General features: G+C 38.5%; 2 protein-coding genes across 2 annotated transcripts in view; one reads left to right on the top strand and one right to left on the bottom strand.

Moving 5' to 3' along the window:
- The window catches only part of HS3ST5 (heparan sulfate-glucosamine 3-sulfotransferase 5), a 180,507-nt gene that overhangs the window by 17,003 nt on the left and 135,696 nt on the right, over positions 1-27,808 (bottom strand). The window lies entirely within an intron of this gene.
- Positions 243-10,376, top strand: LOC103068967 (coiled-coil domain-containing protein 167-like). Its single transcript, XM_007469982.1, has 2 exons — positions 243-347; positions 10,134-10,376. The coding sequence occupies exons 1-2, from the start codon at positions 243-245 to the stop codon at positions 10,374-10,376; spliced, it is 348 nt and encodes a 115-aa protein (XP_007470044.1).

Genomic DNA, 27,808 nt, shown 5'->3' with positions numbered 1-27,808 from the left:
CCCGCGTCTCCTGCATCGGCAGGTGGACTCTCAAGCACTGCGCCACCAGGGAAGCCCTAACGTTTTCTTAAATTGCAGTATTATTAATGTGCTTCAAAGCATTCCTCTTTTTATTACCACAGACACCTCTTTTTTCAGAATCTCAGATCTTTCTTTCAGGGCCAGAAGGACTCCAACAAATTCTGTTCTCAAGATAACTGCCTATGTTACCATTCATCAACAAATGTTTACTGAGTGCTGCCATGTTTACTGCAGACGCTGGGAATGATGTGGGCAACAAGGGACACAGATCCTGCTTCATTACTCTCTTCGTCTTCCAGCATTCAAGGTCAACTCTTGTCAAAAGTGTAAGGAAACTGCATCTTCCGTTAAACACAGAGCCCAGATCCTCTTAGACTGGCAGCGAAGGAAGACTCCTCACAAGGGTGGGGTCTGCTGGACCTCAGAGTCTCATCTCCTGGCCCTAAGATCCACTTCCCCTGTGGAGGGTCCTTGCCTCCTACCCAAGTATCCACAGTCAGACCACTCTCCAAAAGGCACTAGTCTTCCTTTAAAAGACTCCTCTCTTCAAAACCCCCTGCAAGTGAAGACTTTGTTGGGATGCTTAGACCAGAATTTGCCAAGGGAACAACTTGCTGCCTGACAGGGCTAAGCTGTTGGCCACATGACCTGTGTATTTGCATGGGGCTCTGTGTTCAGAAGGGCTGAATGCTTGGTTTAAGGCTCTGCTGTCACTGCCTTGAAATTCTTAATAATTTCTGAACAAGGAGCCCATTTTCATTTTGCAGTGGGTCCCACAAATTATGTGTACAGTCCTGGTGCCAGACCCTCCAGCCTTCAGAGAATGGATTACTTGTGTATAGGCTGTGGGCCTTCACAGCGGTGCCTCCTTTTTCCAGATGCTTGGTTTTAAGAGAGGTGCTGTCTTAACCCCATCACGTAGGAACACAGTCCTTCATATCTTTGTACAGCACTGGAATTCCACTCCCCTTCATTTTTCCCTCTAAGTTCTGTGGTCTTTCCTGAGACCCATCTCTTTCTTGGGTACCCAACCCTGGGAATGGTGTCTGCTTTCGGAAGCATGGTAGCTATCCACAAAGCCTTACAGTCCTAAGTACAATATCCCTAAAAGAGCATGCGCCACTCAAGGATAATGTGGTCACACACACACACACACACACACACACACACACACACACACTTGAGCAGAGGGGATCCCCTACCATAGATCCGTGGGGGAAATCCTCTGACTCCCGCCTCTCTGCCCCCTTTAAAGTAAAACAAAACAGGAAGCTCAAACTTTGTTACTCACCTGCTCTGTGACTTTGGGTGAATCATTTACCCTCCCTGGTCTTCTGATTTTTCCTCCCAAGAAACAAAGGGTTTGGAAGGGATGAGTTTAACAATCCCTTCTGGGTTTAAACTTCTTTTACACTAAGGAATTCCATCAGATTACCACTAAATGAGTGTTCTTATAAGGAGAGATTAATGTGTAAGGAAGTAAAGACAATTGCAGTGGTGGGGGGAAATTAGTGCCTGAGGTGAATCTCAATTGTTAAGTGCTTATAAGTCCCCAGTTGTAAATAGTCGGGAACTCTTTCAAGATGGCTGCCTCACATTCCACTGCCTATCATTGTGAAAAGCAATTCTCTCATTCAAAGCCAAGAAATTTCTTTGAAAAGACACCGACACTTAAGAAAGAGTCTACTGATGAGCTTTCTATCTGCCCGGATGTCAGGGAGCCCATAGGAATCTCATTCTGAAAAAATTAACCAAGGGCAGCTGAGGAAAAGTGTCACAAAGAATTCTCTTTTCTTCTATTATAATGATCACATAAGACAGCTGTAAGGAGAAAGAAACAAATGAAGAGGCTACAAGAACAAGGGCAGGGCTTCCCTGGTGGCGCAGTGGTTGAGAGTCCGCCTGCCGATGCAGGGGACGCGGGTTCGTTCTCCGGTCCGGGAAGATCCCACATGCCGCGGAGCGGCTGGGCCCGTTAGCCATGGCCGTTGAGCCTGCGCGTCCGGAGCCTGTGCCCCGCAACGGGAGAGGCCACAACAGTGAGAGAGCCACCTACCGCAAAAAAAAAAAAAAAAAAAAAAAAAAAAGAACAAGGGCATGGGAAGTGGTGTTCTGCATGTGTCAGGTCGAATGTGAAGAGACGGGTGTACATTAAGAGGAAAATGGACACCACTTGTTAGCAGATTAAGCAGAAAATGTATCCGTCAGGATGCTCATAATTGCTCTATCAAATGGCTAAGGAAGCTATTGAGTTCTTTGTTTCTTCAGTTAACCATGAAGGGTCAATGTTACACATGAAAAGAAAAAAGTTGGTAAATTATATAGAACTGTGGAGTTTATTACAGCTCCGTGCTGAGGGCTTATCCTGGGAGTTACTGCAGGAGCAGCTTTGAGCAAATTACAAATTTTCAAATGGGTTCTCCATTTCTTTCCTCCATTCAGCTTCTGAAATCGTGCATACATAATTTCTCACAGCTACCATTATTGCATTAGCTTGAGTAGTCCTCTGGCTCTCTGCAGGAGGATACTCATTTTGCATTTGTAGTTACTAAACTTAAAAGGAATCAGTTAATTCTGTTTCTGTTTCAGGGTCTCATTTTACTAGAATGATGTCTTAAGGAAAGAGACAGGAACTGAATTTTATTTTGGCATGAAATCCCAATTAGTCTTAATCTCCGTATCTCATTGGTATATGTAACTAATGTTTGTAGAAGAAGGGTATGTATTTTCCCTCCTAAAGTTTCTTTTCACTTCATTAAATAGTTACTGGAGTTTAGTAAATTTATCCTGCTGATAAGTTTGGAAGCAGAATCTCTCCTTCTCTAATCTTGTGTTTATAGAAAAGTATGAGTTGGAGAGGTGACAATTATACAGGTAATTAAGTTAAGATACGTGGTCCAAACAGATCATTCCAGTAATTTAGGCTCATGCAGTTAAAGAGCTCAAGTTAACTGGATAAGCTCTTCCCTCTGCCTTGCATAGCTGGTAAATTTTATAGTAATATCAGTTCTACTTGTCATATTCAGTAATAGCTGAGTATATTTATTTTAAAATCACGTATAGTATTGGGCTTCCCTGGTGGCACAGTGGTTGAGAGTCCACCTGCCGATGCAGGGGACACGGGAAGATCCACATGCCGCGGAGTGGCTGGGCCTGTGAGCCATGGCTGCTGAGCCTGCGCGTCCGGAGCCTGTGCTCCGCAACGGGAGAGGCCACAGCAGTGAGAGGCCCGCGTACCGCAAAAATAAACTACCAGATAGAAAGTCAACTTTTAAATCTAATTTCCTGTCTCACAAATTTTGTCTTTGTTTTTTGGTGAGGATCAAAGAAATGATGTATATAAAAAAATACCTTAATGCCACAAATAGATTAAAAGTATGGTGGTACTTTTATCATTAACTTTTATTTCATTGTAGTTTTCATTATCCTCTGTCTGCAGCAACTTTTTCCTCTCCTTTAACCTCTATAACACTAAGTTATATATTTCTTTTATAATCTGAAGATGATGCTGATTTTAACATTAAAGTGAAGAATTAAACCATTAGCAGACTGATTGCACAGAAATGTGAATGCACCATGTTCAAATCTCAAAGTTGGACTCAGAAAATTCAACACATTTAACATAAAATTTAAGTGAATTTGTATCAGAACAACCTAAAAACTTTAGAGAAAGATTTCCTATTATCTACTTAATCATCATAAAAAGTTTTCATAAGGCTACTATCTATTTGTGTAGCACTTTGCAGTTTTTAAAGCTCTAGCTTAAACATTGTTTCATTGGAGTTTAACAGCAAAGATATGAGAGACAATAACTATTTTATTCTCTATTCTCAAAATGAGGAAGCCAATGTCTGGTCCAGGTACAGTCCTAGGTCCACTTAGCTAATGACTGGCAGAGTTCAAAATAGAATCTAGCTGTATTGACTGTCAGTATTTGTGGGAAAATTCATCCTCTTTCTATGAAGATTTGGCATTAATTTTAGTACCAGGACTAGATACTCATTCATCAGTGCAAATCTAATCCTTGCGTGCTATACGTTTTGAAAGAGTGCTAAAGTGATTTTTGTCAAAGTATAGCGCTTGGAAGAAAAGAAAGTAATTAACAAGTGTTAATATCCTTTCTGTCTCTCTCTGGTTGGATCATCAGTTCTTCCCAGAAAAATATCCTGATTGGATGACAATACTTTCATCAAGGGTAGAAAAAGAGGACAGAAACCAGTTAATTAAATAATTCCTGAGAATAACAATCATTATGCCAATTACAAATTTAGCACATTAACTCCTATCACTTTCTCCCAGCTACTATGTACATTTCGGGTCAGGATATTCATTCTAGTGTGATTCCTCAGCACCTCCTAGGTTAGGCATTATTTTTGTTATTACTGCTTTACAAAACATTGCTTATTTAGATTTATCTGCATTTATCAATATCATCCAAAATTCCATTATCTGAGGCCGTTGAGGTTTTTTGTTTTACTCACAGTGTCTTATTTCCTTGTTAGTTCTGTGATTCTTCATTCTGGGTTGTTCATTTTCTAAGGAACTTTATTTAACCCAGGAAGCCTGTTTTTTGTTTTTTTTTTTAAATAAAATCAGTTTAATAAATCAATTAAAAATATATGCAATATGGGCTTCCCTGGTGGCGCAGTGCTTGAGAGTCCGCCTGCCGACAGGGGATGAAGCTTATAGTGTGTATGAAGCCTGAGGGGTCAAGCAGACAAGCCACCCAGCCTGTTTGGAGTGGAGAAGTTATAAATCACCGGGAAAGAAAGAGTCCTGAGCAACACTTCTGAAAAAAGAACTTTCCCACAATGAGTTAAAAATTCCAAGATCTGAACATATATAAAAAAAAAAAAAAAAAAAAAAAAAATGCAATACACGTGCAACTGTCAGACACCTAAGTTTGCTTTCAAGTTTTCTCCATTATTAGGAATAATGCAATACATATCCCTGTATGTCTTCTACTACAAACAGCCACTATCTGATTCAAACATAAACTGAGTAGTAAGATGATCATGTCGTAAAAAGCATGACTTTTTTTTTTGCAGTAAGCGGGCCTCTCACTGTTGTGGCCTCTCCCGCTGCGGAGCACAGGTTCTGGATGCGCAGGCTCAGCGGCCATGGCTCACGGGCCCAGCCGCACCGCGGCATGTGGGATCTTCCCAGACCGGGGCACGAACCCGTGTCCCCTGCATCAGCAGGCAGACTCTCAACCACTGCGCCACCAGGGAAGCCCAAGCACGACTTTTTTTTTATTGGAGTATAGTTGATTTACAATGTTGTGTTAGTTTCTGCTGTACAGCAAAGTGAATCAGTTATACGTGTACATATATCCACTCTTTTTTAGATTTCCTTCCCATTTAGCAGGAAGCCTGGGTTTAAGTTGAGTCTTTCAAAGGAGTTATAGATTTGCTTCTGCCAGTTGCCTGAGGTCATGATCCTCTGGGATAATGCTTGAGGTTTTTTGGACCACATCTGCAGCATGAATTAGAACACCAAACTCAAGGGAGGACCTATTTGTGATTATGAATCCTCGGGGAATTTTCTTCTCACTCTGTGCCAAAATTGATTTCCTTGTGGAATATTAGGGTTTATTTCTAATTCATTCTTACAATAACAGTATAGTCTTCTAGAATACTATTTTTATGAGTGTCTCTTATTAGATTCCTTGCACTGACCAGCTCCCGTGCTTTTTCTCAAAGCTAAGCCCACATAACCATCAAAGTGCAAGCTAAAGGATTCTAGGGTTTGGCAGAAATTCTCGGAGTAATATTCTCCTGAGAACTTACTAATCATTCCTCATTCTATTTCATTTTTGGGCTCCACTGATTCCCTCCTTTCAAGTAGCCTCATAGATATAGTTATATACTTATAGAGTTGGACATATAGTTTAGTTACTTCACCATACATTTTAGTTATTTCAATAGTGAGTGTGATACAGGGTACTTATTTGACCACACTGCCAGAAATGAAAGTCTCTTTTATTTTATTCCTTTCCCCTTAGACTCATATAAATTTCTTGCCCATCTGTTTAATCAGTCACTCAGCAAGGACGAAATCTGTCCTTTTATAGACAAAGATGTTTTGTGTCTTTGTTTCATCTTGTATAGTGGCTTATTTCAATTTACAAGGAAAAAATGAAATGGTTCCATTTGAAATGTATTCTGATATGATATAGTAAGGGCACAGTAGGTGGGGAAGAATTCTTCATTTCCTCCATGAAATGGAGGTGTTCCTCCTGTGATTATGTTATGTTACAGAGCAAAATGCTTTTTTTTTTTTTTGCCCCTGGTGTTCCTCCTGTGATTATGTTGTTACAGAGCAAAATGATTTTGCAGATTGTAATTAAGGTTGCTAAACAGTTGACCTAAAAATAAGGAGATCACCCAGGTGGGCCTAATCTGATCAGAGGAGCTCTTTAAAAGCAGGGAGTTTTCTCCAGCTAGTAGCAAAAGGGATGGTTAGAGAGATTCCAAGGAAGAGAGGATTTGATGTGCTGTTGAGAGCTTAAGGTACAAGGACTTGGAGAGCAACTTCTGGGAAGTGAGTTGCCAGCAACCAGAAAGAACACAGGGACCTCATTCCTACAACCACAAGGAACTAGATTCTGTCAACCACGAATGAACTTGGAAGTAGATCCTTCCCCAGACTCTCTAGATAAGAGCCCAGTCAAACTGATGGCTTGATTTCAGCCTTGTAAGATTCTCCAGAGAGAATCCTGTTGAGCCCACCTGGACTTCTGACCTACAGAACTGTGAGTTAATAAATCGGTATTAAGTTGGGATGCTGGCAAGTCATTTGTTATGCAGCATTAGAAGACCAATACAGACATATTTCCCCATCATCTGTAGCTTAAAGAAAACAAAAAAGCAGGAGTGATTTCTTTCTTCTCTTAGAATACTGGGTACCAAACAGGGAAGGCTTGCCTTCAAGAGACACATTGTACCCCTGACAATGCCAGCTCTATGCTCAAACTTTGAACAGAGAGGATGATGCAATTGAGTTTGCTATTGGCAAGAAAAGGTCAGTTTAGTGAAATGTCAGATACTTTTCAGTGAAGAGGCAGATCATTGTATCCGACACTAAGTCAGTACTCCGAGGTATAATGTACAAACTACTGTCTTCATATTACTCTCTCGGAAGCCGACCCCTCTGCATCTTTTTCTCAAGCTAAAGCCATGTTCCCCGACACCCACCTCTGGAAGTGGGCTTCTTTCCCTGATGATGCTCCAGGCCTCTGCAGCAAAGTGGAACACTGTTCATTTAACTAGCTCTTGACATTCCCTCACCCCGATTTCTCCTTAATCACCTTTCCAGCTTCCTTTCATATGATATGTCCATACAGACCCTAAATTTGGCAAATATTTAGTTTCCAAAATATGCCAGATACTTTGCTAATTTCCTTCATGCCTTTCCTTCTACTCATGATGTCCTTTCTTTATGTCCACTTGTAGAAATTGTCCTTATTCTTCAATATTCAGCTCTGAGCTCACTTCCCCCAAGAACCTTTTCTAGATTCTTCCAGGCAGAATTGTATATTCCCTCTTCTGTGTTTCCAAAGTGTTCAAAATCAGGTTTTGCTCTCTGTTGTGTAAATGCCTGCTTTGCCCATGATGTTGTTAAGTTACATTAAGAACAACTGTTCATATCAATACATTTATAAACATTTATATATATATATATATATATATATATATATTTATAAACTCCCCAAAGCCTGGCACAGTTCATTAGTAGACGTCTGTGGAACTGAGGTTCCAATCTAGTGAGATAAGCAAGATGATCAGGTGATACAACAAACTGTTCTCCTTTTCCTTTAACTATGTGAATTGGCATATTGCTCATTACTTTCTCCTTCAATTGGATTGTGCAGACTTGGCATTTCTCCCAAATTTCTATAATACATGAGTCAACCACCACAGTCCATCCTCAATTATTTCAAAGCCAGGTTATTTCCACAACATCGTCTCCCTGTCTTGTGTCCATAATATCCTTCCTGTGACCATAATATGCTCACAATCTGACACATGTCTACATACTAAAACGTCATTCAGCTGTCTAAAAATTGTTTTCACTGAACCACTCTCTACCTCAAAACCCAGCAATGTCTGTCCATAGCCTAGAGTTGCTTGGTCCAATACTGTAGCCACTGGTCACTAGCCATTAGCACATTGCTGCAAGTGTTAAATACCCACAGATTTTAAAGACATAGTATGAAAAAAAAGAATGTAAAATATTTCATTAAAATGTTTTGTATTGATTATATTGACTATATGTTGAAATGAAATGATACATTGCCTACACTGGGTAAAAGAAAATATATCACTAAAATTAATTCACTTGTTTCTTTTTACCTTTTTAAATGAAGCCACTTAAGTCTTAAAATTATGTATATGGCTTGCATTATACGCTATAGACAGTGCTAGCCAAAAGCATAAAGTCCCAGCACCTGCATTTGGCATCGTGATTCACACTTGACCTCAATCTCCTTTAACAGCCTCATCTTTCATGTCTCACACATGAAATGTCCATATGGTTAGTACTTTTTCAGATATCCTGTTCTTAGTCTTTTCCTCTGCCCAGACTATTTCTTTTTTTTTTTTTTTTTTTTGCGGTACACGGGCCCCTCACTGTTGTGGCCTCTCCCGTTGCGGAGCACAGGCTCCAGACGCGCAGGCTCAGTGGCCATGGCCCACGGGCCCAGCCGCTCCGCGGCATGTGGGATCTTCCCGGACCGGGGCATGAACCCGTGTTCCCTGCGCTGGCAGGCGGACTCTCAACAACTGCGCCACCAGGGAAGCCCCAGACTCTTTCTTGTATGACCTTCTCTTCTTCCACTTTGCTTCAAAATCCTATCCCTTCTTCCAGGCTCATTTTAGCACCACTACCTACAAGAAATCTTTTCTGATCCCATCAAGTGAAAGGATTTTTTTTTTCTAAAGAAAGGATTCTGACATGTAATTATTTGTGAATATCTTTTGTCTCTTCTATTACAAAGTACTTAGAGGGTAAGGACTGTTTAATATATCTGCACATGCCACCACAAATAGTGAAGTGACTCCCTTCAAAGACTCTCAAGGTGTGATGCATAAATGAATGGAGGAATGCTATTTAGGAAATAAGTTATAGACGTGCATATGTGTATACATTATAGACACTGTAATGTCTCTATATACATATTCATAAATATTATTTTATAATTTAATGAATAGGAAAGATCAGCATGAAGACTCCCTGAGTCTTTGGAGGAGAATATAGGATGAAAATCTGCAGAGAGGAAAAAAAACACATTAGAACTGAAAGGGACTGGAGAGAGCATTATGCCCATTTCTCCCTTCTTACAGATGCAGGAGTTCTAGATGGAGAATTTGAGTGATTCATGCTAGGGATGTGCGAAGTATACTGCTGTATCTTTTGTGCTCAGTACAGGACCTGACACTCAGGTCAATAAACACTGGTCCAATGAATGAATGAATGAATAACAGTGCACACCTCGGGAACTGAAACTAGACGACATATCTCCTGATTCGCAGAGTAGTAAGATTTTCACTCTGCCATGTAGAAAGGGGAAGGAAAGTTGGGAAGCAATGTTTAAAATATTCTTATTAGCCAACTTTGGCGTTATTCATTCAACAGTTTTTCTGGCAATGCCATCTAGGCATACGTGGTTATACAAGAGTAAATTACACTTCCCCTCCTGTTCAGGTGACCCCCTCCAATTTGGTTAGGGTTTATTTATCTTGCTGCCCTTTATCCGGGCAGAAGAGTATGTGCTTTCGGTAACTTTCAAAATAGCAGTGATGGATTTCATTGATTACCCCATTCTTTCTTGTTCTGGTCCCTTCTGTACACTTATCTGTTGCTTGATATTTTACAGAGCATTTCTCCCACATATATTACATCATAAAATCCTCAAAGCAAAGTTACTAGGTATTATGAGCACCTCCACTTAGAAATGTGATACTCAGGAAGTGAACTAAGACTGGTCAAACATCATACAGCTAAGAAGGGTCAGAGGTGGATGTATCTTCCATATTATTTCCAAATAACTATACTTGCTTCCTCCATTATTTCCCATTATCACTGTGAATAAGAGTACACATTCATTATAGCTGGGGCAAGAGGTATTATCTGTGGCCAGTGGACAGAAGAAAGCCATCGGTCAACCTCATGGGGCAGAGCTGAGCTCAGAGGCCAGGAGGCCTCTGGAGAAGGAGGAAAGCAGCCTGATGAACAAAGCCTCCAGCTATGAGAAGGAGCTGCAGTTGCTTCGGCAGGAGAACCGGAAGAGCATGCTGCTGTCTGTGGCCATCTCTCTCCTTCTGACCCTCATCTACGCCTACTGGACCCTGTGAGCCTGAGATTTCTCCAGTCAGCACAGGCTTCCCCTCAGCGCCGTGGTGACGGCAAAGCAGGCCCTTGAAGCCTCAAGAGGACCAAGGTACAAGGGCCATCACTCCCTGACCCAGACGTCGGAGCAGGGCTTCCTGTCGGCTCAGCCCCTCTCGCCTCCCATTGCTGCTGTGGGGCTTGAGTCTCCAGAAGGACTTCGTGCTGGCTTAGCCCAAGGGAAAGGCAATAAACACTACCCTGGCTGAAAAAAAAAAAAAAAAAAAATCACCAGCTAATTTCTTATTTTTCAGAATATTCTCTTCAAAACACAATTTTTGGGGTTTAGTATGTGTGGAAGGAAAATAGCTTTTCTGTTTTCAATAGTTTTATCTAATATAACAACAACTAGAACCATTGCTAAATGGCTCCCCAAAACTTCATATGGGGTGTACTGTTGCTGCATTTCTGAAACTCCAGTGATGAAGAGACAGCAATTGACATTTTCTTGGGAACTCTGTACAGGTGGATTCCCCCCACCCCCTGCTAAAGACTAGGGGACTTATGAAAGCTTGAAGATTTTGAAATGAGGTTTAGGCTTAATGATTTTTTTTTAAAAGAAGTTGAAAAGAATGCAGGGTATGATATTAAATAGGCTAGATAAGTAGAACAAAATTCATAAATCTTAGTTGAGGGAGTTTACACAGGAGATCTATTCATCTCACACATTTTCCATCTGTATAAGGCAATTTGCTTGTTATTTAGATGGGACTGACACAATTTGACAACCTGGTTTATTAGCATACTTTGTAACTAATATTATGTAAAATGCCAGCAGTATTTTTCCCACCTCTTATTTTAGCAAGGGGAATTTTTCTGAAGCTGTAAATGAATGTCCCCAAAGTTCTCTCCCTCTCTTTTCTTCCTCTCTGCTCTTATCTTGAACCTACTAAATTTAAAATTTGAAAACAAAATTTAGAACATCAAATATTACTGGAAAGCCTGTTGGCCATGCATATCATTGTGGGTATGCCACCCTCTTAGCTTTAGGAAGCTTCAGTAAATGTCTACCATCCCTTTATGTTACCGCCCTGCTCCTCCCATCGCCCCCGCTTCCCTTTTGGGTGTGATGGGTAGACTGAAAAAAGTGCCAATGAAATAAAAGGAAGCAGTTCCAAAATATGTGGACTTGCATTATGAAATCCTTGTGTTAAAAAGTAGTGTTTCTTAACAGAAAGAACCTATTACATGAACAAGAAGAAAATCATAATGAAGTCATCTTGCTAATTAACTTGGACGGAACTAACACTGCTGCAGCTAAAACTCACAACAAAATTGCCTTCTTAGTGGAATTTTGTTGAATCATAATCTCCTGTTTCTTCAGTATCCACATGTCTAGCTATTTCAAGAATCTTTATATCAAACTTTCATTGTAAGTGCTAATACTGAATTATTTAGGAGAAATAAGTGACAAATACTTTCCGTGTGTGTGTGTGTGTGTGTGTGTGTGTGTGTGTGTGTGTGTATCACTTTCATATCAGGGGGCCTGATTATAACACTACTTTCTATGTTAGTCTTCACTTATTCTTCAGTTCTTCTGGGACTGGGTAGTTTTTAACAATGAAACAAACAGTGCTGCAGTGTCTAATTAAGATTTTCTTGTAGGATTCATAAATGTCTCATTTATTTCTTGTAGACATTAATAAATGTCTCATTAGCCCCCCTGAACTAGGGATGTTACTCTTCACCTTGGCCTTCGAATCTGGAGACAAGTTTGTGGATCAAGTATTGAAGGGTATTGAGCAAAGAGTTTGATTAAAGCCACTGAGTCTTCAGATGCTAGTCCCATATTATTGATTCAAATGCACTTCTCTATATAAATGCTTAGATGTGTCTTTTCAAGTGTACAAAGCAATGGTCTGGAATAACCATCAGAGGAAACCATCATCTTGGCCTTCCCTGGCAAAGAAAGTAGAAAGCATCTTTGCATTCTGCCTGAATTACCTCTGTTTCTATGACAGATTTTTTTTTTTTTTTTCATGCTGGGGAAGAAGCAATGAGACCAGAGCACAGCCACCAGAGAGAACTCTTGTCAGTTTTCTGGTAAAGACTTGCAGGAGGTTATGCCATGCACGTTTGGGGCAACATTCTCTGAGAGGAGTGGGCTCAGTTTCACAATGACATGGCAGATGGTAAAACCATTCAGTTCCAAACTCTTGCTCAGTTAAAAACACCCTAGACTTTTCTCTTTGTTTTTCAAAATGACATGATTTAGTAGGCCAAAAAAAAAAAAAAAAAAAAATCAGTGATGAAGAAATTAAAAGCCGGAGTCATCTCTTAGATCCTCAATCACACCTTTATAAAATTAAAGAGCTGGCCAGATAATCTCTTAGGTCCTTCCAGTTTTAAGATTCACATGCTTTCATTTGAGTGGTATCATCCACGCCTCGCTCCAGGAAGCCAAGCTGTTATTCTTTGTTTTTGCATCCCCAAGCCTCCCAGCCAGTGGGTGCTCAAGAAATATTTGTTGAAGGAATGAATGAAGTGGGGCCATGAAATGCATTGTAATAGCAAGTGCCAGCTGAGTTTGTGATGAACTCAGCATTGGGAAGACTTTCCCGAAGTCGTTCATAACATCATTGGAGAAATTAGCTTACATCGACTGAAACTTTGCAAACCCACAGCACAACAAAGAATGAGGCAGACTCTACAGATCACAAGAGCTTAGAGAAGGTCATGCAGCTCTCAGGGACAACTGGGTAGCCATTCTGGTTTTGGCAGATGGAAAAATAAAAATAACGGTAAAAATCAATAAGTATGTGTATACTTGCTAGATGTCAGGCATTTCATATATATGTAATCATATTTAATCCTTATAACACCATGAGATTGATACGATTATCCACATTTTACAGATAAGTGAACTGAGGCTTGGGGAAGGTCAATAAGTGGTCCAAAGTCACACAGCCAACAAATGGTGGAAGAGGAATTTGAAACCAAGACTGACTGGCTTTAAAGACCATGATCCTCCACATGCACCTAGCTGCCTAGATTAAAAGTACACTATGTCATGGGAAAACCGGGGTCTCAGGCAGAGTACTCCCTCTTATCAAGCTGTTCTCTCATCAAGCAGATGAATATGCACCTGTCTGCTCTTTTTGATCACCCGCCCATCCCTATAATGCCTGAGAAGATCCTCACACATGACCTCTCTTGTCCTCTGGGATTTTGTTTTCTTGGATGCTTTCTGTCTGCCCATCTCTGCTTATCTCAACCCTTGATACTTACATTTGTCCAGGCTAAGCAACCTAGCTTGGCTCTAGGGATTGGTTTTGACTTCTAGGATGTGATGACCTTAGTGCTCATTATACCCACCTTCTTCCAGCCTTCTGTCTCCGCCTCCTCTGCTACCTTCTGAGTCCTGTTATAGACTTGTCTTGTTGTTCTCCTTTTCTGTCATATACATAGAATCTGGCTTTCCCCTCATTCTTTACCTGGGTTCTCCATCCTCCAATATCTATTCATTGTGACTTAGGGCATTTATGATGATGACAGGGGCATGGACAACCCAAGTACAATATGAACAGAGATAAGGAAACAGACACAAGCTTGCCTTGTGTAGGAACCAGGACGGAATTATTGGAGAGAGAAAAGATGGTTTGTACTAAAATGGAAGTGAGATTGAATGAAATATATATGAGACGATAGATCTTGTAAAAAGCCAGACATGGGTGTGTACAGATGGTAGCATAGGAAATGGAACAGCAGCACAAATGACTGAAAAAATAAACTGTTTGTTAAAAGCTGTTTATGTAGAAGAAAACTTCAATCTGGAATAGGACTGACAGAGTGGGGAGGAAATATTAGAATAAGGACACCAGGTAGGGGGCTGATGCTGATTTATCCAGACCTGAGGCACTGACAGCTTGCCCTAGAAGTACAAGTTGTGTGAATGGAGGAAAAGGGGTAAGTACAGCAGGTATTTTGAAGAAAAGGCCGTTAGGACTTGGAAGAAAGACCGGATATAATATGTGACATTTTAGGTTGTCTCCAGTTCTCAAAAATTCTTGTTTTTTGGGGGGTGGTAGTGTTCAAGAACAGGTGCCCAAGGAAAGGATTTAAAGTCAGTTCCAATATTTCACTAAATATTCATGTCAAATCAAACCTCATAGTGGACAGTGTTGCAACCAGCAACAACCCAATGTTTTTATAATCTCATTTAGTAAGAAGTATTCTTAGATATTGCTCTTTTATAATTTTGAAATGATGAACTGAGATTTCTCAAATAAAAATTTGTGTCTGAAGAACAAATTTTTATTTAAAATGTATATTGTAACCTTTCTTGAATGGATGTTGAAGATCAGAAAGAATTGAGCTTTTCCTCTCTCTCTCTATGGTAGATATTTTCAGGATAAATATCCTAATAATCCTAAGTTAGTGTAATAATGGTCCAAGTTACGGTATATAATGGAATTTCCTTGAGTTGACAGTTGGAAGTAAAGATACCCAGAAGTTTCACATTTTAAAATCTTATTAAAAGGCTCACGTGATGGACAGTTAGGGTATCACCCATGGTCCCTGGGACCTGATGTTCATGCCTTTGGATAAGCCCCTCCCCTTGAGCATGGGTAAGACCTATGACTTGCTTCTAACCCCTAGAATATGGCAGAGGTGATGGGGTATCACTCCTGTGGTTTTGTTACATTATATAAGACTCTGTCTTGCTAGCGGGCTTTGCTGGCTTTGAAGAAGGAAGCTGCTATGGACTCTCTGCTGAGAGAAAGTGAGTGCAATCCACAGCTGCACAAGCAAGGAAACACATCCTTCCCTAGTTGGGCCTCCAGATGAGAACCAAGCTCTGGCTGACACCTTGGTTGCAACCTTATGGGGCCGTGAGGGGAAGAAACCAGCTAAGCTGTGCCCAGGCTCCTGACGCAAAGGAATGATGAGATCATACATGTGTGCTGTTTGAGGCTGCTAAAGTTTGCAGGAGTTTGTTACACAGCCTAGAAAACTAGTTCACTTTGCTCCTTCTCTCTTACTGGTTCTACAAACCAGTGATTAGTGCTTCCATATTCCCAGTTACCATACCAGAGGCCTAGGAGTCATTCTGGGCTTCCCCCAACCCTTATGCCCAACATCTAACATCTAATCATTCTGCACGTTCCGTGAGTTCGTCTCTTCCATGCTTTGCACCGTCCAAAGTAGTGAAATTTGACCACACAACCCATGTCTTTCTTCAAGGCTGAAGGCTATGAGATGCTCATGTGAGCTCACTTTCAGAGAGAGAGGGAGGGAGGCAGTAGTATGGCCAAGGACAAGGGGTAAATAAACAAAAAGACAAAATTGATGGGGAGCTGAGCTGACGCAGGGTGTGCCAGGGCCTTTGCTCAGACCTTGGTTAATTCCACTGTCACCCAGGGTATCAGTGGCTCAGAAATGACCTCACTTACTGCAGAGGCACTTTTACAACCTGCTCTACCAGCTCTCATCCTTTCCTGCCTGGACCAAATCTTCACTCTGACTTGTATCTCACTCCCTCTCAAATGTATCCTCTACTTTGTTTCCAGACTCACTCTCTAAAACACGAATCTTACTATCTCACGACATTTGTCACTGGTGTTCAGCGTAAATTCAAACTCCTTGGCATAGCCGCCAAAGACTTCCATAGCTGGGTTGGCCCTGCTACATCTCTGGATATGTCTCCTATGCTCCCACCATTCACTCCGTGTTTCAATGATATTGACACTTTACCATATGGTTTCCAAGGCAAAGTCATGCTATTTTCATCTCTACATGCCTGCTGAAGTTGTTCTCACTGTGAAGAATACTCTCCCCCATCGTTTCTTTGACTTCACCTCAACCTTTAAGATTCTGTGGAAGCGTTAAAACCCACAGGAAGCCTTTGCTCGCCTATTAAGGAGGATCATTCCAGGCCAGAATAGAGTAGACGCTTTGTGGGGATCTGGTTGGAAAAGCATCAGAACTACTGCTAATTACTCACTTGACCCAAGGGGACATCATACTTCAGCCCATCATCAAATCTTCACCATAATTAAAAGTAAGTTCTAAAAGTTTTGTCTAGTTGGCCCAATGATAATGCAGTCTAGGTATCATTGCGTACATCTTCCTTTGGCTAGATGGAAGTATAATAAAGATATGCCTCTGTACTACAATAATATTAAAACTAACATCTATTTGGGTAGATGTGTTTTTACAATTTAATACAGAAATTTTGTTTCCGATGAAAATGTTTCTTCATAGTCAATCTCCAAATGGTTTCTGAGATGACTGGAAAGGTCACAAGATGAGAAAGAATGAAAAGAGATTGTAGCAATTGGGCATTTGAATAACTGGAGATGAGAATTAGTATGAATATATTTTTGATTCCAGAAACATACCCAACATTTGTGGGACATGAAAGGAAGTCTACTGTGTTTAAAAACTGGGAAAAAAGTCAGCAAAATATGTGTAAGTATCAAAACTGGTCCAAGTAATTAGTAAAAAAAAAACAAAACTAAACTAACTTTATTCTTGAGTTTGGAAATTTATTAGAAATGCAGGTGCCACTAGGGGGCTCCCTAATATTCCAAAATTGTTGGGAGACCTGAATATCATAGAAGGGGTAATAGAATAACGAATAAAAATGCTCTGTAACTTAAAGTATATTCCTTAGCAACATTAACATTTGCATGTTTGTATAAAGGCTGAAAATGGAACTTTATTATTTTAAGGTTTGCTAGAATTAAAAATATATTTATGGTAAATAATTTAGAAATGCAAATGTAAATATGCACCTGACAGAGAAATGCATAATATGCTTCGCTGAACTCAATTTCTTTGGTGTAGTAAAAGGGGAAAAAAGCACTTCATCTAGTTTCCTGATTACTTTTCTTGCTGAGTAACACAAAGTGAAAATATTAAAATGTTTTTATCACCTGAATTATTCTATCATACTAGGAGATCATTATTTACTGACATGAAATAAATATCCCTCTGTAGAACATATAGATATATATGGAATTGGATATTAGATTGTTTAACTCTATGCAACAGAATATGCAGAATAAAAATTTTAAGTTGTGAATTCTAATATATTACCAGTTAAAGAAATCTATGAAAGGCTTGGTCCTGTATAGATATATTTAAGAGAAAAGGTATCTTTTATTATAAGGATATATTTGATTTATTGTTCTCAGGTGTATAAAATGCCAAACTCATTTAAAAAAAAATTTCCCCAGTAACATTAAATTATATTTATGACACAAAGCATTATTACTAAGAAAGGAAAAATTGGATATTTAGCATTCTTTATACAATATATTGTGATTGGTGTTTGTTTCCACAGACTTTTAGATATGTCCAAATTATGAGCACTGCATTATGTTATTTCTCATTTGTTTCTATTCTTGTCAAATGTTGTAGCATGAATATCTGAAAATTCCACATAGAACTATATCTGAAGTGTATTCTGTGCTCTGGAAAATATGTATCCTTTGAATTGAAGCAATCAGAAGTGTTTTAGGGGGTGGTAGGTGTGGGGAATGAGAAAGGGAAGAAAATTTTCCCTCGTTTCCTTCCTTTTTCTTTTTATCAGAGTATAGTATGCTTTCTCATTCTTTTCTGTTTCCCATTTCAGACTTTTAATTCCCCGCTAAAATTTTAAGTATAGATTTTTAACTAACTCTACCCCCTATGAACAAAAAAGAGTAGTGACAAAATTTTGCGGGTTGACAAATAATTCATTCTTATTTTTAGGTTTATATATGTGCATTTTTTTCTATTTCTTTCCTACAAACAAAAGACAGATGCATAACTTGTGTACAACATTTACTTGTATGCCTCTTTCACTAGTCTTGAAAAAGCAGGGCAGGCTGTGAAAGGAAAGGATGGGAATTAAATGTTAACATACACTTTAGACTTTTACTAAGCAAGTAAAGAATATACTAAAACATTCAAGGTAGTAAATAAAGTTATTATGATCTCAGCCTGGAAGTTTTGGGCTGTGACAATTTCTTTTCCTAGCACAACTGCTAATTTCTTTTCCTAGAAACTTACAAAACAACCACACAAAAACCTACAATTTGGTAAGTGAAGTCAAAATCAGAAGATCAATTAATTTGTTAAATGCATACCTCTAGACAACATATTTGAAAATTCTGGGTGACCACTAAATCTGGAAACACAGGCAAACGTATAATGATTTATTGCTATTATATTACATATGGTTGATAAATTAATATTATCCATGATTCAAGACTTCATGGCTACTCTCAAATCATTTTATCTCATTGTCTTAAGTATACGTACTTGAAAATGATATTTATATGCCTGAGCATGAGAGAAAGGCCTCTAGGAATTACTTAATGAATGTGTATGTTAAGCAGTTGAATCAACTATGAGAAGAAAAGCATTTTTCATTCTGAATAATATTTTCTGAGTTGATTTGAGCTTATCCTAGAATGAATAACTGTTTAAATCTATTGGTATGTATATTTTTGATTTCAGGGTGAAAAGTGGCTAAGTAATTTAATGTCATAGGGATAACTAGCTCATCCTGCATTTAAATATATAAATATATATTATATATAATATATATATGCATCTGTGTGTATATATATATATATATATATATATGTATGTATGTATATTTATAGGTTTTTTTCCTTAAGCAGTTATGAAGTTATGCATTGCTGATAACACAATGAACTATAATGCATGGTCTCTGACTTTACTAAGCTTGCTATCCTTTTGGAGATACTTAATCAACATATATCCAAAGATAAATAACAGTACAAGACAACAATACGTGGGATGGCAGGAGGCAGAACAGTCAAGAGTTGGTCTAGAACCATCGTAGGCAAATATCTCTGGGTCTGCACTGGTTTTCCAGGCTGCAGGAAGGGCTGCTCTTGTAACCTCCTCAGGGAAACTCTGGAGGATCAGCCATAAGCTTAGTTTGTTAGTTAAACTACAGCTCTAGCAAGCTATACCTATTTTAAGAGCTACATATTAATTGTAACTGTTTCAAGACAGTGGCCCTAAATTGCAAAGTCCCATCTACTTAGAACATTTGTTACCTCATTTGTTACTACAAAGTAATTAACTGTCTTCTGCAAGCTTTTGCTACACATTCCTAAATTTTAATGCAGGACATTCAGCATAGAATGATCTCATCATAATAATTCCCATTCCCTTAAGGTCTATTTCCGATCATTGTTTTTTATTTAATCTCGAGGGCAAAGTGTATAGATCATGAAATCTAGAATACCTCAAAGGTCATTGAGTAATCAACAAAAAGCTAATCAATTTGCAATGTGGAGTTTTTACGTGCCTGTGCCTAAGGCCAACGAATCAAGCTAAGTGGATTTAGCTCTCTAAGCTACCATGGAGGGAATGACCCTTCCCCTTATCAGTTTATTAGGAATTTCTCTAATCCCAATAGCTGATTCCAAATAATCCACATATATTGGCAGGTGACGACCTCTTCTTTTCCATACTAATTTTCCATTCTAAGTGCCCAATATTAAAATCCATCCCTTACCCCAGCTGAATCGTGAAGTGCAGCCTTGTCTAGGCAGCTGAAACCTCCACAGATTTGACCAAAAGCTGCATGATTATTTTGATTCTTGGCCTTTTCTTAAACTGTTCATCAATATTTACAAGCACTGGGGCCTATGAGTAAAGCACAGCTCAGAAAATTACTTCTAAGAGGGGAAAATGTGGCTAGTTTCCTACAGGCTGAAGGAGAAGAAAGGCCCCAACTTGGTGGTTTGTATCCTAATAAATTTCACCTTCTATCTTACATTATGGTTACCTTTGAATAGGATTTTCCAAAAATAAACATCCTTCTGAAATGATTTATCTTGGAACACATGGGCTGGAAATTTCTAGCTTAAGTGTATGTGTGTGCTCTGATCCATAAACAACAGGCCAGTTGGTAGGTAGGTGGCATGGATCCACATCCTTTCCCACATACAAGTCCCTCTTAAACTTAAAATTCTCTTTTTCATTTTATTCCTGGATATAGGGACTCTGGGCCATTTTTTTGAGCAGAGATTGCAGATGATGGACCAGCATCCTACCACACCTCAGTTAAAGAGGAAAATTTGATGTCTGGACATGTGTAGTCTTGTGGAAAGGAACCTTATTTCACTCATAGACAAGAGCAGTAGTATGGCTAGCAGTATTTCCCCAGAGATGGTCTGATTTTTAAAAAAATCGATATCAACTCTTGACACATTTTCATTTACATCAACGCCTGGCTTTCAGTCAGGGCACAAATCAATAGGCAGCTTTTAACATGCCCAACTATTTCTTCCTATCAGGCTCAGGCAGGCCATTTTGCTGTTAACGTACCATGTTTCTTGGGGAGGAAGTTTAACTGTTTTTTCCGTGACTAATCACAGCAGCCTAAACTGTAGTATTAATCACATGACATTTCTTCATCACCACTTACAGCCAATTGACTTTTTACTTAGTGAAAGCGTTTGAAGAAGGCGACAGCTGTTCTAAGGGGGTCAAGAGTCAATGGGAAGAAGAAATATTTAGTTCCAAAACATATACAGTATATGCTTCTAAAGTTGACATCACGCCAGACAGTCATTACAGGCTTTATCACTTTGTAGGTAAGGTCTCCCAGACAAGATGGAGAATAGGATTTGTTTAAAATTAAAGTGCTAGCTAAGAGTCAGAGCATTTGGATTGAAAAGAATTAATCTGTGCCTTTCTATAAACTAAGTCACATCCAGGGTCACTAGCAACTGGCAAAGTGTTTTCTCTAACTCTTGAAAGTGAATTCTTTTTCTTTCTTTCTTTTTTTTTTTTAAGCTGGCATGAAAACTCAGTAAGGTCTGATGCCATGTGAGATTGGCAACCTCTGCAGTATTTGTAGTCTCAATTAAGTGTAATATCTACTTCATTTACTGCAGCTACTGAGATTTCTAAATAATGTATCAAGTTCTTACATTATTCAGAAGCCACAAAGAGGTTACTAAGCTGAATAAGCAGAGACTTAACAAAAGTTTAAAACATATTTATCTAGGGCAATTCCAAAGCACAAAAGAAACATACTTTAAAAATAGATGAAAAGGTAACCTCCTATATTATATTGCATTACATTTATATTATCCACAAATAGCAATGTTATGTTTTTAGAGCAGTGCTCCCCTGGGACACTAGTCTCCTCAGATACTCCCTAAAAAAAAAAAGATTATGTGGTAAAATCAGTTTGAGGACTGATGCATACGGAGTCCCATCTTGGTGCCTATGGGTATATCAAAGGCTCCAAAAATATCATCAGTAAAGAAGACTATGTATTTACTGTAGCATTTCCTCTACTGACTAACCATTTTGGTATGTGTTATTGAACTCCTGGCTTAGGAACAGTTGCACGCAGCCCATTCTACCTTCGGACTTTGGCATTCTGGAACATAGGCTGATTCTAGAACCTCTACATTCAGTGCTGAAATGGGAACAAATCTGTAGATCTGGGGCCTCCTGTTGTCGTTAGTTTCCCCACCTACAGCCTTCAGAGGGGCAGACCCGGGTAGCTTGAAAAGTGGTAGTAAACCTTGATGGCAGTACTTATACACTAGGAAGCAAAAGTGAGGCACTCTGGTCTGAAGGGATTTACATGGTCTTTGCTTCCCCTTTTAGAATGCTCAGTTTATTGGATGAATGCTTGTGCCAAAAAGTCACACAATATAGCCTTATTTCAGACTCTATCATTGAAATTACATCATAATGCTAACATGCTGAGCTACAGCTATGGCTGTGTAAGAAATTTAAAATATGGCTTCATAAACAGGCATTTCAGAAAAGTCTCCCCTTCTGAACTGCAGCATGTCCCAGTGTGCCCTTTCCCCTGATGAACAGAAATTGCTGGACCAAGACAGGTTTTTAAAACCCCAAATACAAATTCTTCTTGGGAAACCACACTTCCAGATGACTTTAGTTATTGTAAAGGCATTTCAAAATAAAATTCCAACTCATCTAAAGTTAAAAAGCAATACTGTACCTTTTGCGAGAAGAGTGATTATATCTGAAAAAGGATAAAATAATTGCCAAAACCTTTGATGTCTTCCATTTCTGACTCTGTTCAGCCTCAACTACTTGCCTGAATTTTAAAGCACTCTTCTTTAGCAATGTTTACTGAAGCACGATATAGAGAACTATAAAGAATTTTAATAAGTATGAATTTAATATATATTGCAATTATATAAGAAGCACTTCAACCTCTGATTTAGGAATATTAATTTTAGGATGAGGCTTCAGTAGGCACAAAAGAAAAAAAAAAGTGAGTTAATTTATGGAAAAAATACTAAGTAAATAATAGTATAGGTGGTAGGAGGATATGGGAAAACTCATGGAAACTGACCGCAAATGGCTGACCTTTGAGAACCACAGCTCTGCAGAGTCCAGCTAACTTTGGAAAACAGTCAGCAATTCATTACTTGTTGATTGACTATATTCTTAACATCTTATCTAGCGCTCTAATTTCCAAAGCACTCCTACGTACTGTATCCCTTTTGATATTTAAAACGATCCTGAGATCCAAAAGGGAGAAGCATTTGACTTTCATTTTAAAAGTGTTTAAACCATAGAGATTTTATAAGTTATAAAAATCCTGTGACAAGCAAGTGACAGAGTTTGGAATTGAACTCAGTTCCTCTGATACCTAGACTGTGTGGTGAAGGAAAAAATACTAACAGCTAGGGGAATATGTGCATTCAGATTTCCCAACAGACATTTCACTTCTGTTGACTAATTATAGGTTAAAGTTGCGTCTCCAGAGAGACAAATCCACACTCATTATCTCCTTTTCTGAGCATCAGTATGTGTTTAAATCAGTGGTGCTTGACCCCCAAGTCCAGGTCCCCAGCAGCCATCTTGCTCTTTGTATCTTCTCCAAATCTATTCAGTTTTGGGGTTTTGCAGAACTGGTCCTAGTTTCCTAGGCTCTCTTGGGCCCTGCAGAATCCTACACTGACATTCCTCTCCACAGCTACTCCTGGCACCACGTGGGCACAGCTGATTTTATGCTGGCCCTTCACTAGACTTTGTTCAGCTGCATGAAATATGCAGGTGCTGGTCTTGAAAAGTTAATGTAGCTTCCCCAAAGGTTGACCTGACTTTTTTTGCCTCTCCTTAGAAAGCTTTGAAGGACTAGTATGTGGGACCAAATGCAAAGGAAAAGAAGAATACTTTTGGCCCAAGTTACCTAAGGACTAAGGGTATGTCACAAGACTCCTTTTTGTGGCTTTGAATATCCTCCTCAATTCAGGCTTAATTAAAACCTCAGTTTTTGCCACCCTTTATCCATTCACTTAAAATTGACAGACTTGTGCTCTGGGATACCTCTTATCTTTGCAATTCCTAAGAGAACTTTCAAAGCTCTGAAGAAAAAGAAAAATAAATGTTTGTGTCAATGACCTGGTGATTTTTTTTTACGGCCTCCCAGTGAAGTGTAAACCACTCTCAGAGCTGTCAACAGTGGCTCGTTATATTGAGACCAACGATTCTGATTTTGAGGTTGACAAAATAATTATGTATGAAAACTTTTGTTTAGTAGAGGGAAAAATACATTAGGAAAAAGAAGGGAGATGCGCAGACGTCTATGGATAGCTTTAGGAGAGTTGAAAAGGTCACAAAATCCCTCAGATGTCCTCCTAAATTTTAAGCCAAAGAAATTTTAGTAAAATTTTAACTAAAGTTTGTTTTAGCCAGTATCCTACTTTAGGTTAGTTACCACATAGTACAGTGGTATTGTTTGGTACTGGGAGGTATAATTTTTAACTTCCTTGAGGGATTCATAATTAGTTCATTTGTTCTCTTTTATACAAAGGGCAGCATCATCTTCCTATCTGATCTGATCAAAATTTATATTTGTTGTATCTTTGCTATTTTGATATAATACTGATTATATTTTTAATTTATATTCATTTGATCAGGAAATGGAACCACAATAACATATTCCCCCTGTGGAGAAATACTGCTGTCAGCTTAGAAGCAGTTTTCAAGAATTAAATTTGGTGAAGAGTGTAGACTTGTTCTTTTGATCACTGTTGTCCTGATTTTCCTTAGGATGAACTCTATGCATTTGCTGTAAGCACTAGCTGATCAGCTTTCAACACAAACAGCTCAGGCAGTTTTCTATGTCAACAAATGTTTCTGTGTAATACTGTACACATCTCCTTCCTTATCTGGACACATCTCACATAAAACAATTAGAATATTTTAATGAAGTATTCTTTTTTGTCTCACAAAACTATCTGATTAGCGAGGTCAAATTAACATTGTGTAGAAAATACAATTTCATGAAATAGGTTGCACACGTGTTCTTTTACAAATGGACTCGACTCCTTGTGGCATTAGCAAAATTTACACTGATTAACCAGTAAGCTGTAATGCTGCTTTTGATCTGAACTGAACGAGTCAATTTTATTAACACTAACTTTTCTTGACTTTGGGGTGTTTAGGATAAGTAGATATTATATTGCTTGTGGGAAAACACTGCACTTGTAATTAAGCTAAGGAGGTAATTTCATGAAAAGAAGAAAATTGGGTAAAGTTTTCAGGATAATGGGATTCCTAGAAATGCAAAATCTCTCCCTACTTGAATGAAACAAATTACATTATCATCCATCATATGACTAATCTAAGAGTAGCCATCTCTCTGTTAAAATAGACCCATCGAATGAAATGATAAAATACCATCATTTTGGAGGATAACAAATTAAGAAATACTATTAAGAACCCTGTGTTGAGTTGGCATTCCTTAAATGTCCCTTCAATTGAATAAACAACAACAACAAAAGACTTACATAGAAGGCACTCACCCTTCCCCACTCATTATATGTTCTATTTGTATTTTTCTATAAATAATAGTACAGAGCAAAACTATATATAATAGATATATATCCATACTTTTAAACGTATCATCTAGAACTACCTCTTTTATGCAGCACATAAAAATGATGTCCTGATTTGTGGCAGCCACAGGTAAAATGACTGCCCAGAAGTGGTGTCCAAATAATACAGGAGAATATTTAGGATGGAATTGAAACTTCCCTTTCGACAAAAATTCCTTGCTAGTTAGAGTTGAAGCTTATATCAGAATACAGTTGAAGCTTATACATGAATTCAATTGTTCATGGTAATTATGAAATGTCAGGTACAATGTAAAAGTTGGAAATGAAGACAAGGTTCTGAGAAAGTATACAATCATCTATTCCTAGAAAATAATTAATGAGGAAAAACTACTTTGAGCATTATTTCTGTTGGAGAGAAGTTACCAAGTAAGATATAAGTTCTATAAGGTTGTTGTTATATATTTTACCAAATCTTAGTCTCTGTTACTAGTGCTAAAATTAAAAGACCAGCAGACGGCATATTAAAAATAATTCCATTAACCACATCTTAGAAATTGCACAAAAAGGCTTGTGTTAGAAATTATACTGAGAAGTAATGAGAAGCAAACATAGGTTATAATCTTCCCCAATGCTCAAATTACTGACTGACTAATTTAAAACTGACTAAGGAATTAAGAAGGAAACACCATATTTTCCTGGCTTTTCATTTTCTTCCCATGAGTTTCAATTCCTGCCTTTTTGAGACAAAAAATAGAAAAACATTAAAAAAATGCATTATGACCAAGTGAGGTTTATCCCCAGAATGAAAGATTGGTTTAACATTTGAAAATCAAGTAATATAACTACGTAGTAATAGACTAAAAAAGAGAAACCATATGATCACCTCAATAGATGCTATAAAAGCATTTGACAAACTCCAACATCTCTGTTCCTGATGAAAACTCTCAGCGAATAAGGAATTGAAGGGAATTTTCTCAACCTGATAAAGTTTATCTATGAAAAACCTTCAGCTAACATCATACTTAATGATGAAAGATTCAATGCTTTTCCCCCCAAATCAAGAACAAGACAAGGATGTTTGTTCTCACCATTTCTATTCATTATTGTATAGGAAGTTCTAGCCATTCCAATAAGGCAAGAAAAGAAGAGACAGATTGAAAAGGTAGAGGTAAAACTGTCACAGATGACATTATTATCTATGGAGGAAGATTGACAGAATTTATAAAAATGCTACTAGAATAAGTGGACTTAGGTTGCAAAACACAAGTTCAGTTTATAAAAATCCATTATATTTCTATATACTCACAATGATCAAAATAAAATTCAATGCCATTACAACAGCATAAACATATGGAATATTTAGAAATAAACTTGACAAAAGATATGCAAACCTGTACACCAAAAATTATAAAACACTGCTGAGGGCAATTAAAGAAGTCTCAATAACAAATGGAGAGGTATACCTTGTTCATGGGTTGGAAAACTCAATATTGTGAAGCTGCCAATTCTCCTTAAATTGATTTATAAACTCAACATAATCTCAATCAAAATCTCAGTATGCTTTTTTTTGAGTAGAAATTTCCAGGGGATTCTAAAATTCGTATGAGAATCCACAATGCTTACAATAATCAAAACAAATCTGAAAAATAAGATCCAAGTTGGAGGATTAATATGACCTGATTTCAAGGCTTATTATAGAGCTATATTAATTCAGTGCGGCATTGGTGTAAGGATGGGCAAATAGACTGGCAGAACAGAAGGGAGTCCAGAAGTAAACCCACAAATATATGGACAACTGCTTTTTGACAAGGGTACAGAGCAATTTAGTGAAGAAATCATCTTTTTAATAAGTGGTGCTGGAACAACTGGATATCTATATTCGAAAAAGAACTTGGACCCATACCTTGCACCATATGCAAGTATTAACTTAAAATGGATTACTGACCTAATGTACAACCTAAAATTATAAAACTTATAGAAGAAAACATAGGAGAAAATCTTTGGGTTCCCATATAAAATTCTAGAAAATGAATTCTAATCTATAGTGACAGAAAGCAGATCAGTGTTTGCCTGGGGGAGGGAGATAGCAAAATGGGATGGTTAGGAGAGTAGTAGATACATAGATATATAGGAAGGTATAGATAGATGGAGAGATTAATAGTCAGTCTGGCTCTAATCAGAAGAGGGAAAGAACACAGTAATTCAAACAGAGAAAGTTTAAAACACAGAAGTATTAACTATACCAGGAGATTGCAGTAACCAGGGATCGGCTAGTAAGAGGTAATAAAGACTCTATAGGAACAGCCATATAGAAGCAGCTATCATCCTGAACGCTGAGATAGAGCAAGCATCTGAGTAAAAGCTCCACTGCCACCTACGCTCCTCCCATGGTTGAGACACAGACCTTGTTGGAGAGGGTGCAGCTTTGGCTCACTGGATAACAAAGGAAGTTGCTGTGGTGCAGCACGGGTGCAACTTGATTGAGATCCATCGTCTACAGTGCCAGGGGGAGCTGTTCCCTGGAAGTGTCTCACTGGAGGCACTCAGCTATGAAAGTGCCCGAGGAAGCGCCATGGGAAGCTTCT

Source organism: Lipotes vexillifer, unplaced genomic scaffold (assembly GCF_000442215.2).
Source record: "Lipotes vexillifer unplaced genomic scaffold, Lipotes_vexillifer_v1.1 scaffold26, whole genome shotgun sequence".
NCBI lineage: Eukaryota > Metazoa > Chordata > Mammalia > Artiodactyla > Lipotidae > Lipotes > Lipotes vexillifer.
Note: the sequence above shows the minus strand (reverse complement) of the source record. Positions and strands in the feature narration are given on the sequence as shown.